At 38.9% G+C, this 14088-nt stretch overlaps 2 protein-coding genes across 7 annotated transcripts in view; both read left to right on the top strand.

The window, feature by feature from the left end:
• Nucleotides 1-14088, top strand: part of LOC107224056 (membralin) — a 78986-nt gene that overhangs the window by 12732 nt on the left and 52166 nt on the right. For all 6 annotated transcript variants that reach the window (XM_046746740.1, XM_046746741.1, XM_015663968.2 and 3 more), the window contains one exon: nucleotides 4930-4987. In XM_046746740.1, coding sequence (XP_046602696.1) covers nucleotides 4930-4987 — 58 coding nt within the window. The remainder of the gene's footprint in view (nucleotides 1-4929; nucleotides 4988-14088) is intronic.
• LOC107224058 (cytochrome P450 9e2-like) lies at nucleotides 5635-7705 on the top strand. The gene has a single exon (XM_015663972.2). The coding sequence runs from the start codon at nucleotides 5875-5877 to the stop codon at nucleotides 7402-7404; it is 1530 nt and encodes a 509-aa protein (XP_015519458.1). The 5' UTR covers nucleotides 5635-5874; the 3' UTR covers nucleotides 7405-7705.

The following is a 14088-nucleotide window of genomic DNA, read 5'->3' as shown; positions in this document are numbered from 1 at the left end:
TGAGTGAAACTATTCAGGTTTTACCAAATTTTGCAACCATCCACATTGACTTTCAACCTTTTCATGAATACATTTTTCCTTAGATGTGAATCATTTGAAATTTTGCATACGTGGGCTCTTGGGGTCGCTGATTACGAATCTGAACTCGAAATTCAAAGATTCGAAATGGCGGATCCAATATGGCGGACAAACAAAACAAGAGAAATTGTGAAAAATTTCTGGGCAATATTTTGGCGTGTAGTAATCTTGTGTAGAAATTGGCATTTGGATATTCATGGCAGATTAGCAGAAAATTCTTTTTTTCGTGGAAAAGTACGAATTTCGACCATTTGTTTGGATGTGCTATTTTTGCAATCATTGAATAAATAAATTTAACATTTTTTATTAGATTCGGAAATATTTCCGGGACCGTGTGGAATCAGGACTTGGCAGTTGTTACTAAAAAAGTAGTTTAACAAATAAAAACCTGCAAAAAAAAAGGTGTGACGCTGAGCATCCCAACATGAATTAAAGGGTTAACACACTCCTTTCTGCCTAGTAAATAAAACGTTCAGCTCATTTCCCAGTCATATTGAGACCTTGAAACTAGGAGCCGCTTCTGATACATGCATCCTTTATTTCAAAACATTAGTCATTTTTCGGGTGATTGTGACCAAGTTTTCGGTTCAGAGATCAGCTCGGGAGGTTTAACACTGCTGAATGTGAACTCCCAGTTGCGGTATTTAATATGGCCACGACTGTATTAAAAATAACATGAAAGATGTAGATTGCGCGAAGCGCAACGTGGATGAGAATCTCTTACTCTTACTCCGATTTTCAGTTCTTCACCAAAAAAAAGTATAACTGTTATAACCCGCAGGAGGAAAAAAGTCGCAGAGCAATGAAATCCAAACAAAAAAGGAGAAGAGAAGAAAGCAGTAATAAAAAATGAAAAAATAGAAAGAATCGAGAGAAAAGAGGGATACTTGGAGAATAAACGTTCAATGCATCGATCGATCACGCATACAGAGAATAAAAAGTCAGGTAGTTATATATACGGGGAAATCGCGTGGGTGCAGAGGGAAAAGGGTTAGTCTTGGCGAAGTTGCCGGTTTAGGTAGATGAAAGCGGTGACCATCCATCAGCGAGAATTCATAATTCATAAGGCTAATCGATCTTGCCGAGAAGCACCCTCGTTTTCATTCGCGATTCTTACGCCCGGCCACAGACACGCTTCAACCCCCCTCCCATTTGAAATGGGAACGGCTGGAATTTCGGTCGAGCTGAAGTCAACTATGACGGTGTAGGACTTTCATTTTTTCTCCTCGATTATTTTCATTCGGTTATTTTGACGCGATAAAGATTTCATTGCGGAATGAAAATTTTGTATTCATCCTCGATTTTGGCAGCGTTAACTGGACAAACCTGTCCTCTGTTGTTATTCAATTGTAAATCACAAACTCAGGTGTCCATGTACAGCAACCACAAGAAAGTGGGATGCTTCATAGAGATGCGATGGTAACAAGGTGAATCACCTCCCCCCCCCCGTAAATTCAAAACCAAATTTCGTTTGACGGATATTCTGAACTGTTCATCTCACGCAGAGTTGTAACTTTGTTATCGACCAAATCACGCGAAATAACTTGTTAATAAAAATGAAACGATTATTAAAAATTTTGCACGAAATTACGATACTTTGAAATCTGCTTGATATCGAGGACATTATACTTGATACATCAGGTAATGATTACATCGAGTTTTCGCAGTCGATTATTTTCCTAAAGCACCCTGAAATTAATGAAATTTTAACATAAAATTTTCACTTTTCAAATGATTTACCAGGATTGCTATTGTATCTGAGAAAAATCCTGAACATCTTGAGCTTATATCAATAATAATTTCTTTAAGCAATCAAAGTCTTCGATGTTCGTTGTGGTGAATTCGGGGGGTTGAAAACACGATACTGGTGGCGAAAGTAGGGAAATTATTTCGAATGCCTGCACCCAGTAGACTTCTAGGCTTGGAATTCTAAGAGTGTTCCGATTGAAAATTCTATCTTGTATTGATAACGGCACTGAATTAATCATATTACCTGCGACGTACATCGTTACACGTATTCTCGTATTCGAATTGCATTGCTTTTCCGTTTAAATTCTCCAAATGCGTCAACTATACCTACACTACTGAAAATGTTCGAAATTTTCCACATATTTACTACGCAAAAGTAAAAATTTGGTGTTTGCAAGTGAATTACTTAGCATTTTCATTAAATTTGAAATCGGTTTTAAAATTTTTTCTTGCTTAGAAAAACGTAAAAGCATATTTTGAATATATTAAATTGTTGTGGTAAATTTGTTACATTTGTAAATTTACTATAATTTTACCATACGGCATTTGAAATTGACTAAACATACTGCTAAAATTACCATACACATGTACAAAGAAATTCGATTAGAGCCTGTTAAAATGAAAAATATATTGTGGCAAAACATATAAATGTACATCTCTATTAATTTTGCTCTGCAATTAGTCTGATTTCGAATTTCCGAAAACTGAATTCTAAAATGTTGACCGTACTGTATTTGAAAAGTTTCTCAACAGTTTTTGGAAATTACGTCATTTTCTTCCGAAATCCCTAACAATATCACATTTGCGCATTGCCCAAAAAATGACCATGTATATTTTGGAAGTAGTAATCGAATTTTAAATTTGTGACTATTACACCGTAAATTTACCGACACGTTCTGAAAATTGACTGAATTTAGCTAGTGGGTTCGTAAAATCATTAAAAATTGTATCGTAAGTAGGAATTTTGCAAATATCTTCCCCATAAGCTATCATTGACCCGGGTATGAAACAAATAATTTGGTAATTCTTCGATTCGATCCTAAACGGCGTTTTTGTCTAGTACCAGTTACTGAGAAGTTGTTAAAATGATGTCTGAAACTCAATGAAATCAATTATCGAACCGTTTTTATCGACTTTATTCAATTCACAGTTTTAGTGTATACATTTACCATAAAGTTACTAAACTCGTATAGTAAATTTAACAAACTGTAATTCAAAATCAATATATTCAATTCTCAGATTATAAATCAAACAACGATATCCAGGTTTACAATATTTGTATCACCAATGTGTTTCGTAATTTCACTAAATTAAATAGTGCTATTAATTACTGATCGCATAATTTTCACCTAAAATTGTAAAATATTTTGAATGAAACCATGACTGATCAAAAGAAAAAAAAAAATTCTGCCATCAAGAATATGTCTTGAAATTTACGAAATTTTGTTTTCAAATGCACGGTTTTAAAAAAATACGAAATAATCGATTGATCGATAAATTTTTACCGATTCAATCGAGTCGTGTTCAATTATTTTTTTGGACTCGATTAATCGATGCGTCGATTATTTTTAGCTTACTGGCCATTGGAGTCCCCAGCAGCCTGGCAAATCTGAAAATGTAGAATGGTCAAGGCATCTGTGTTTTTTTCGGGACATAAAATCAGAAAAGAATTTCGCGTCGTTGAATTACATATCGTTTCATAAATTTTTCTGATTTCCAGTTTTCTTACTTTTATAAACGCTAGTGAGGTGAGAGGCAGAGAGGGTGTTTCAGGAATAATTAAAACCAAGGTCTTCAGATCTGCAAGCTGATTGTGAGAAGGCTGCTCGTTGCGAATAATAGGTTTACTTCTTTCAAGGGGATGCAGGTGCGGATTCAAGCGGCGTTATTCACCGCTCGATTCTATTATTCGCTGCGCTCGATCCGTTAACGCGTGCAGTGCAATTCCCAATATGCGATTTGCAATTTGCCGGCTACAATTTGTCTCTAAAGCTCACGCTTGTCCTTTTACTAGAATTATCGAACGGGTTTCGCGCTCACTTCTCTTATATTTTATGTACCTACACGTACGCGTTTATATGTACCTATAAGGATATTTTTATACGTGCAAATTGTACCTGCATACACTCTAGGTGCAGTCACACCTGTAACGTATATTATGACGCTTTACACATATGTATATGGTGCGTTCCAGGTCAAATTAGCAGCCCATGTACCTCATACTCTTCGATTTCAATCATTTTTTAGCATGATGTTCATATCGTCCCAAAAGGATTTGGAATTTTTGTCAGATTATTTGAGTCACCGGTGAAATTTGAAAACAAAAATTGAAAAACCAATTCCGAAAACGCTATTTACAAAAATCTGAAAAAGTTCTCACAGATTCTATGATTCGAAATGTGATTTTCAAGCACCACACGATAACGGGATCTTGATGTTTACTATTTTTTTCCTAATTTTTTTGTTTCTCCATGTCCGAATTGGAGTTTTTTTTTTTTTTTTCTATTCCCCGATCCAAATAGATCACGGAGTTATGAAAATAATGTGATTGTGCAATCTATATCGAGGCATATAAAAAAAGCAAAAACAATTCCAACATGGGAAAACTAAAAATATTGAGATCCCATTATCGTGGGTTGCTCAAAAACCACATTTCAAATCATTGAATCAGTTGCATTTTCGTAATGAATTTCGCGATTATGTATAAATTTCACTAGTTGCTGAAGAAAATCTGAAAAAATCGCTGTGACCCTTTTGGGTTGGTAAGAACATCAAACCAAAAAATTATTTACTGCTAATTCGATGTAGGATGCCCCATACAAATGAATGTATAATACAGTCCGCATAAAATTAGCGGGCACTGAGTTTTGCTACAGTATTATCCGTGACATTAACTACACTAATTTCTAGAATTAACACTTCGTTGTAAATTAATTGGTAATTTTAAATCATTCTCTCTATCCGCCGAATATTTTGACCATAGCCATTTCGGTTCACGAATCAGATTATAATAAGATAAGGTTTGTCGAATGATGACACTGTTATGTTCCTTTGATAATCATCCACCCTGATATATTTGTCATTTTCTTATTTTTGTTTCAGACTGTCTCCATCTCAATGCTTCTTCGATACTCCCATCATCAGATTTTCATCTTCATAGGTGAGTGATTTGCCTTGATTATTGATATACTTTGTTCCTTCAGCATTCCAGTACCTATTATACCAGATTCGCTAAATGTGGTTGAGGATGAATAGGCTCGATAGTCAGAATCAAACATTACGAGAAGACTAGGGGGTGGGCTGGTCGATTTCGACGTTGAGGTATATAGCTCCAAGTATCGGAAGTCCACGTATCTCAAACGCAAAAAAAGGCTTAACAGCTCCATTCTATACGAAATTCTGAACAAAAACAATCCAACACATTTGAATTTGACGCAGAAATAAAGAAATGGCATGGATTCTAGGAAATCGCAATAGTAAATTCGTAGAATTTATGCAACTACTTTAACAATTTTCATGACTCTTGGTATCCACAACAAAATGTTGTGTTCCCTCGAGAATATTTTATACATAATGCATCTACAAATTGATTATTGTAAAGAAGCAAAAAGTTTTTTCCGAGTGTAGGCTTGACAGACAGATGGAGTGCAGAGCAGGTTTACTATCTAGCAAAAAGTATAAGACTGCCATGCACCTGTAAATTGCAGAGGGTAAATTGCAGAGGGCTAAAGCTTAAAGCTGAACGAACGGATGCGTACATTATTCCCGTCGAGGTTTCATACGCATGGTCCGTGCGCTCGTGACGTGTTGTTTTGCAGGATTGCGTGTCGATTAGCATACAAGGCCTCCCACTTGTTCCTTGCCACCCGAGGAACCTGCGTTGTTCTTCCCCCAACGGTTTAGATCCCGATAAAACTCGTCCGGTGAAATTAAGAGGCTGTAGTCATCGAGCGCCAAGATTCGGTGAAATAGTTCGCGCAGTAATCCCATCCATTTTTCACTATCGGGTTAAAATTTCCGAACGACTAGTGAATTTTTTTTGAAACCATGGATACGGTTTCAACGACACTCCTGCTTCTCGGCGTCGGCGCTTTAACAGTATTCGTGACCTGGGTACGAGGGAGAATTTTTTATTGGCAGCTCAGGGGTGTCCCAGCTGCAAGCTCAGTGCCCTTCCTGGGAAGTTACATGCCGTTGTTTCTACGGAAACTGGCGCTACCCGATTTTCAAAAGTATTTATACACCATAGACATGGAGTCGAAATACATAGGAATGATGGACTTCAACACGCCGTCTATTCTCGTCAGAGATCCCGAGCTCATAAAGCAGCTTGGCGTCAAACAGTTTGAAGAGTTTCCGGATCACAAGCCTGTCGTTGGCGAGAATACCGATTCGTTTTTCGGAAAAATGATGTATTTTGTGACGGGTAGCCGATGGAAGGAAATGAACGCCGTGATTAGACCGGCCTTTACGTCCAGCAAGATCAAGTTCATGTCCGAGCTCGTGTCAGAGACCGCGACCGACTTCGTTGCCTACCTTTTGCGACATCCTGAGCAGACTTCGTCGATAGAAATGAAAGATGCCTTCACACGATTCACCGCCGACGCCATAGCCACAGCAGCATTTGGCTTGAGGGTCAATTGTATGGAGGATAAAAACAACGCTTTTCACACTTGGGGTAAACGGGCCACGGATCTAAGCAGTTCGTTGGTTCTATCGAAAATTATTTTATTCCGCGTTTGTCCGCGACTATCGCGTTGGTGGGGCATGTCCCTCATCTCTGAAAAGTCGGCAAAGTTCTTCAAGGATTTTGTCAAGGAGAACTTGGCAAGTAGAAAAAAGCTGAACATCGCGAGGCCGGATGTTATCCACCTGCTTTCACAGGCCAGTAAGAAAAACGACGGCATAGTCATCACTGTTGACGACGTTATCGCCCAGGCGTTCAATTCCTTCTTCGCCGGTTTCGACACCTCCTCGACGCTGATGTGTTACACCGCCTACGAGCTGGCCGTTAATCCGGACATACAGGATCGTCTTCGGGACGAGATTGACCGGTGCCTTCGGGATAACCGTGGAATCATATCGTACGAATCGCTCAACGACATGAAGTATCTCGATGCCGTTGTCGCCGAAGCGCTCAGGAAATATCCACCGCTGCCATTCACCGACAGGATATGTCGCAAATCCTTTGAATTACCTCCTGCTCTTCCCGGGATCGATTCGTTCACTCTGCAGCCAAATATGGTCGTCTATTTTCCGATTTACGCGATCCATCACGATCCCAAGTACTTTCCGGATCCCGAAAAATTTGATCCGGAACGTTTCAATAAGGTAAACAAAGCCAAGATCACACCCTATACTTATATACCCTTCGGAGTTGGCCTCAGAGTTTGTCTGGGTGATCGGTTCGCCTTGATGAGCATTAAGCTCATCTTAGCTCATTTGCTGGCAGAGTTCGTTTTAAAGCCGACATCGAAAACCCCGATTCCGCTGAGATTTTCTAAAAAGTCTTTAACCATGGGTGTAGAGGATGGATTTTGGCTTGAATTACTACCAAGGAAATCCTGTTTTAATTAAGTATTTAAATCCGAGATATATCTCATGTTACTATTATTTTTATTCTTTACTCATAGCCTGAATTTCATTCTCGCAGAGTAGTACTCCTAGTTTCACTCTTTTCTCCTTTATTTAATCATCAATTCGACCAATATGAACAATTTTCTCCGGACACCCTTTGCGTATTGAGTTACTTACACGTATGTGCTACATTTAATTCAGGATTTCACAATCCCAGAGGACTCTTTTCTTACCAGTGGCGTAGTTTGTATTATAATGAAGCAATAAAATGTGTGAAAATGGATAAAATAAAATGAATGATCTGACAGTATAATTAATAAAGATTATTATTTCGGTATGGCCATGTGCTGTGGCTCAAAAGTCCTTATTTTTATTTCGTTTATAAATTATAAATGGGCAAAGGAAACGTTTTCTTACTCGTTTACTATTTTGGCGAAAAAGTTCGCCAGTAGCCGCTCTCTCAGATCAGCCTTTCACAAGGTTCAATGGTAACGTCGCGCTGCGGTTTAAAGAGCCTTGAGAGCCCATATTCTTTCATATCGATAATGTTAGCTTCCGATATAAAAAGTAGCTTGTCACTACCGTAAAATTTACCGTACGGGTCGATGGCAGATGGCAAGGTCGTTAAGTTGCCAGTTGGTGAAGACTAAGGCATAAAGGACCATGTTTCCTTACCGATAGAGGCAATGCCATTCGTAGGAAAGGCCAATTCTGAGAAAGTACATCAGATGCAAAATCCTTGTGCCAAGTAGATTAGAGCGGAAAGGATCAAGACAAATTTACTTTCCAACTTAGAAAGCGCTAAAATGATAATTTACTTTAATAAGCACCAGCAACGATAGCATCACCTAGAGGAAAATATTCAAGTCAAAATTCTCACTGTCAAGTACGTAACTTCTTCGCATGAAATAAGAAATCAACAAGAAAACTAAAGAATTTATTGGCGAAATCTGAAATTCGGAATTACTTATACTTGGTGGGCCTACTTGGAAAATGAAGAACGAAATGAATAGACACGCCTATGGAGCAAGTAAATATAAAAATTCGCTGCCGTCGGACCTCTGAGAAAGTTTATCTGATTTAGGGACTTACGTCTCGCCATTTCTACAAGTTTTTCATCCACGGAAATCTTTTCTGTACCCCACGTTCGAAGAATATTACTTTATTTTCTAGAATACAGCTACCAAAATACACCTAACTTAACTAATGATTGAACTAATAGGGCTGTAACTGCGAACTGATTGGCCTATTACAGAGGTAGTCCATGTATGCTTGTATAAAGACGCTCTGTAGGTGGAGATGGTCAAGACATGACGCATACATGAAAGAATAATGATGAAATTCGATTCATGTACCAATTTACCGACACTGGTAGCAAGAAATTAAATTCCGTCATTTGTTTTATTTTCTCATAGGCAATAATCGAAATAAAAAAATCAAAGTTTGGTAATCCGTAGGTAGTGAGTTAAAAAAAATTCGTTTGTACATTAAAGTGCTCAACAACAGATGATTGCAAAAAATTGCGCGGGGTTGAAGATTAATGCATTTCGGAACACTGAGGGGTTCTTACGACCAAAAATTGTACTCCTTCATGAATAATGATTTCTCTAAGATAATGCGATTGGATAAAAATTTCCGACATTTCTTTTTACTTACTTTTATTACTTTTATCGGGTCAACTTGCTTCGTGTGCCAAGTGCCCCAATTTAACATAATTTTCAGATTTAAAAATGATTCCAGGGATCTAATTAGCGAACGTATTGAGTTGAAAGCGTTGGTGAGCACGTGAAGTTGATTAATTTATTGCATCGATTCTGAAGTCGAGGACGAAAATTTCGATTTTTCTCTGAAGTTTAACATAAATTCGCAAAATCTAGGTGAAGAGTAAGGAATGGTTGTGTTCGTTTTGGAATCCAGATATGCTGCGGATAGTCAATCGTAGCGAAGAACCGTTGATAAAAGATGTGGAAAGTGGAGAAAGGAAAGAAAAAATAAATGGCAAGATATTATATTTCCTATAGATGTATCTCGATATTCGTGACGCACACGTGTGACTAGCGATGGAGGAATAACGTCGTATCGTAAATACGCGGAGTGATTGGCGTCTTTCCTTTTTCATCCGAGTGGCTCTCGCCGCTCCGTTGCCTCGCCTGTCGTCCTACGGTATTTCTTACCCACGTTAAGTGGAAATGACCCCTACGCTCCCGACTATAACTGACAATAAATATGCCCGCATCTATGGGAACCCATACTCTCTTACTCACGCGTGAACACGCTCACGCGACTCCATGTGTGTCCATCAAGAAAAACGTATCATCGCCCCGACGCACTCAATTAGGTATCGATGATGTTTACAAAGAAAATTTCGTCCCTGGTCCAACCAGTTTCGACGACAATAACCGAGCGACGAAATCGAGTAGATGGTCAAGTGATATCGGTCTGTCCAGAAATGATTAATCCCTGCAGGCTTCATTTCCTTTTCTTTTATTTCACATTTCGAGCAATATCATGTAATTTTCCAAAACTAAATTCATCGCACTCTTAACAAACTCCAGTAGGTGAACTAGATAATTATTGTTTCAGTAGAGCCAAGTATTTTTGTAATTTAGTACGATGATACAAATAAGACAACTCTGATGGAAGGTTGCAGTTAATCGAAACCTGTTCGTAAATGTAAAATGTTTGTTGAAACCACCATGTCATTTGACAGCACAACAATTTGCACTCCACTACATAAGAAATTTCGTAACAAATTGATCACAATGATGAAAGTTGTTCGCTTTTCGTAAATGCAATTACTGCTATTTTTTTTTTTCTTTTTATCACAAGCATTTCAAGCCAACTATAAAATGCTCCACATTATTATTTACTTTCATCGTGAGGTGTCAAACTCGTTTGTCAATATTTTTTTTTCTCGTTCAGAGCATTTCGACCCGAGGTTTGTCTTCTTTCCACGATATTCGGCGGTCCCATTTGCTTTGCGTACATGACGTACAGACGCGTTCCGATCCATCCGGCTATCATACTGACTAGAAATATGAGCCAGTACCACGAGTCGATGTCTCCCTCAAACATCATTTGTTACTTTCGGAGAACTGATCCAGTTATTTATCCGGCTTCTTCTCTCTGCAAGTCGCGGCGATCACTTCCGATTGTATTTGGAGCAACACTACAAAGTTTTCCAGTGATTAATTCGGCTTGTCTGTGGCTGCTACTGAACAGTGTTAAACGTCGAACGCTGAAACCGTTACTCCGCCAGAATCACATGACTCACTTCGGCTCTCATCGTCGACAGTCGTGCTTGTCTTGGCTGGGCTCGGTTCAGTGATCGCAATTCATTTCACTCATGTTGGAAGTCGTTAGACACTCCACACTTCGGAGTTTGCGAAGGTCTTCAGCCTGTCGAATGAACGAACGTTTCTCTTGGAAACAGGAAACATTGGAAGATAGACCATCCTTTCATCATTTGTTACATCTTGAACAACAACAACGTGGATATTGCTCCGCCACGCGTTGAGAGCCACTAACTCAGTTCACGTAGCGTAGATTACATACGCCAGATTACGAAATACATATGGGCGTAGCTTGCTCAGAGCAGACGACAGAATGAGATAGTGTGGTATGGTTACACACTACGTGTATTACTTCACTTATCCACGTGACGCTACGCCCTAACCAAACTGACGAGTCTTCTCACGTGCATAATTGCGCATACTCGGAACGTGACATTATCTCAAGATTTTGGCGTAAGAAATTAATCCAGCCTTGAAATTGGTCAAATGTGGACATGCTCAGTCGATTAGAACGCTGGACTAAGTTCCTACTCGAGTATCTTTAAATAAATTTGCGCTTTCTTGTATTCATACCGGTGATAGTTTTGGCGGTTAGGTCCAAAGGTAATGGATGATTGTTTACGGTCGAATAGACAAGGAATTTATATTGCCAGATGTTGGATCGGAGGTGTTTTTTCTTGGCTTGCAGCCACCCTTGTTGATAAAAAAATTAACCCAATCGTTGAATAAAATTTCCAGGGAATCAAGAAAAGATACCTGACTGGTCATTTTGACGTATCGTTATTCATTATTTTGCTTGCATTCTAAACATAATATTGTCCCATATGTATTTGAACTTTGATGTAAACATTTTGGTTTAACATATTCGGCCCAGTTTGAGTGAAACATATTTGTCTGTTTCTCATCATTTCACTGCGAAATAGGTTAGGTGATAAGATTTCTGTATCATTACAGACTACATGATATATAGTAAGTGTTATGTTGATTTCAAACAAAAACTATAATACAATCCATATTTTGTTTTTTTTTATCTGTAATCGAATACCTGGGGCGTGATAAATAACTTCCGCAGTCAAAAGTAGAGCAGGAAATTAACTTTTGGGCACATTTTGGTTATAGGCTGGATTATATGCGCAAGGAAACATCGTAATGGAAGAATAAAAAATCATAGATGTATTTGACAGATTATGTGCATGCGTAGCGTGTATAGCACTATTTTTCAAATGTGCTTAGCACAGTTATATTGCCCTAGGTAACGATATTCAAGTCATTCGTTCTTATTTTTCTGTTTAAGACAACGCGACAAATATGAGTTTCAGTCCAATTCTCATTGCATTTTATAAATTTGTAATAAAAATGAAGATAATTCACCGGTTTCCATTGGTCATGAACGCGCACCGTTTCTGGATTCCAACTTGAACCAAGCTCACTGTTCGGACAGTATAGTCACCAAGCCCTTTCTTAGGACGAGGGGAACGTGGGTCCTATAGCTGATGTAGCCACGGTATTTCCACAGAATACTGTAGATAACAATTCTCGGTTCCACCACGGCCAGCGGCTTTCTTAGCAGTTTCTTGGACCGGTATCAAAGGGTATCAAAGTGAAGGGATTAGGCCTGCCCCTATTTTCGGCACTCAATCTTTCTGGGACAAATTTGTCTAGATCCTGGAAGTACTTGGGGCTCACTTGAAGAGCAAGTATTGGTATTCAGATACGTGAGCCAGGTTCAATCACGACCCCTTCCCAATTATTTGGTGCCAGCACAAGCTCACAGATACTAACGCAGTCCATCATAATCTCAGGTGGAAACTACCTCAAGGCATCGATGAGAATCACGACCAGGTAATGTAGCCAGTTCATAGTTCCGAAGGACATCTTGGAATTCTCCTTGAGCGAGAGATCTAATTCGGTGTCTGCCTTCTTCGGGATTTCTGAATGAGCAGCTAGTTGATGATATACGAAGCATATGATGGTTGACGGAGTTTCGAACCTGGCGAAAAAGAAGTTGAAGGCGTGCGTGGTTATCTCTTCACGAATCAGTTTTTCTCCGCTCTTCTTGTGCATTGCGTGCATCAGCAAATCTGTCGATTGTTACGAAAAATTGGGTAAACTGAATTATTTATTGCTTCGCATCTATAGTTCGTACGGGATCGTATAGCAGCTGCGGAGAACAGAGGAGATCGATTGCAAATGCTGTTATTCCTCCTCGCAGACCGCATTGCGCATTGTACAAAGGAGCTGACGATTTTGCCCATAAACTATTTTTGTTCAACATTCGAGATGAACACCATCAATTTTGAAAAACTTTAATGAAATATTTTGGAAATCAATTGAAAACTATTTACTTGTTGTTGCTTTACTTTGAATCAATTATAATTTTCGTTAATTTATTGAACTCACCAGTATCAATTTCAATTTCGCATACAACATTTTCACGTATCAATAACTCCTGTACAAAATATTTATGTCGAAAATTTTCACCAAATAATACCAAGTTCACCTAACAACAATAGAAAATGTGTAAATATCATCATAGAGAGTAGTTGATAGTTTCTACAAACAGCGTAGCAGAAAAGAATGACATTATTATGTAGTTGAAAATCTAATCTATGGACAATGAAAAACGATTGCCCTAAAGATTTTAAACCTACGTGACGAGAGGAGCAGGGGATTACGGGAGAGAGGGTCTGGCTCCGAGAAACCCCTCAGGAGGATACGAAAGTTGCAGGGTGAGTTGATAGAAGAAGGATCCGACACAGTGTAAACAGGGAAGCTATTTCGGTAGGTTAATCATTTGAAATATACATTAGCATAGAAAAACAGCAACGGCCTCGTCGCCGTGCCGAAATTTTCCTCTTCGCCAGGTCGTCTTATATTCTTGTCTGGCAAACCATTTGTTCTCTCGATGTTTATCTCCAACAGTCTGTTTTTCCTCACCCGAACCTTATCCAGCCTTACGTAGGTGTCTCGATAATGGCGATGATATACCTCTTAGCTGCGACTGCGTCTCTGCTTTGGGTTCGTTCTTCTTCAAAAATCCTGCCGTCTGATCTTATACGCCGTCTACGACGAACGTGAGAAGCTGAATCAAGCAGGGCGCGCACCTGCGGTTGATAAAAAAAAAAGCAGCATAAGGTGAGGTGAGAAAGGTGAAAAACAATGGAACAGAAATAAACCAACGCAAAGAAAATAGAAAAACCGTTGAAACTGTGCTGAACTCAGCAGGGAAAACTTTCAGCTTGTGGTGGGGGGAATCGACTGAGATATTAATGAGGTGAAAATCTAAAATTCATCAAACCGATGCTTCGGGTCGGGGGAATTGGGTTGAGGAGTACTTTTCCTCTTCTTCTTCTTCTTCTTCTTCATCTTCATCTTTGCCGTCATCTTCTCA

The sequence above is a fragment of the Neodiprion lecontei genome, chromosome 1 (assembly GCF_021901455.1).
Source record: "Neodiprion lecontei isolate iyNeoLeco1 chromosome 1, iyNeoLeco1.1, whole genome shotgun sequence".
NCBI lineage: Eukaryota > Metazoa > Arthropoda > Insecta > Hymenoptera > Diprionidae > Neodiprion > Neodiprion lecontei.
The sequence above is the reverse complement of the archived record's forward strand: the minus strand, read 5'-3'. Positions and strand labels throughout refer to the sequence as shown.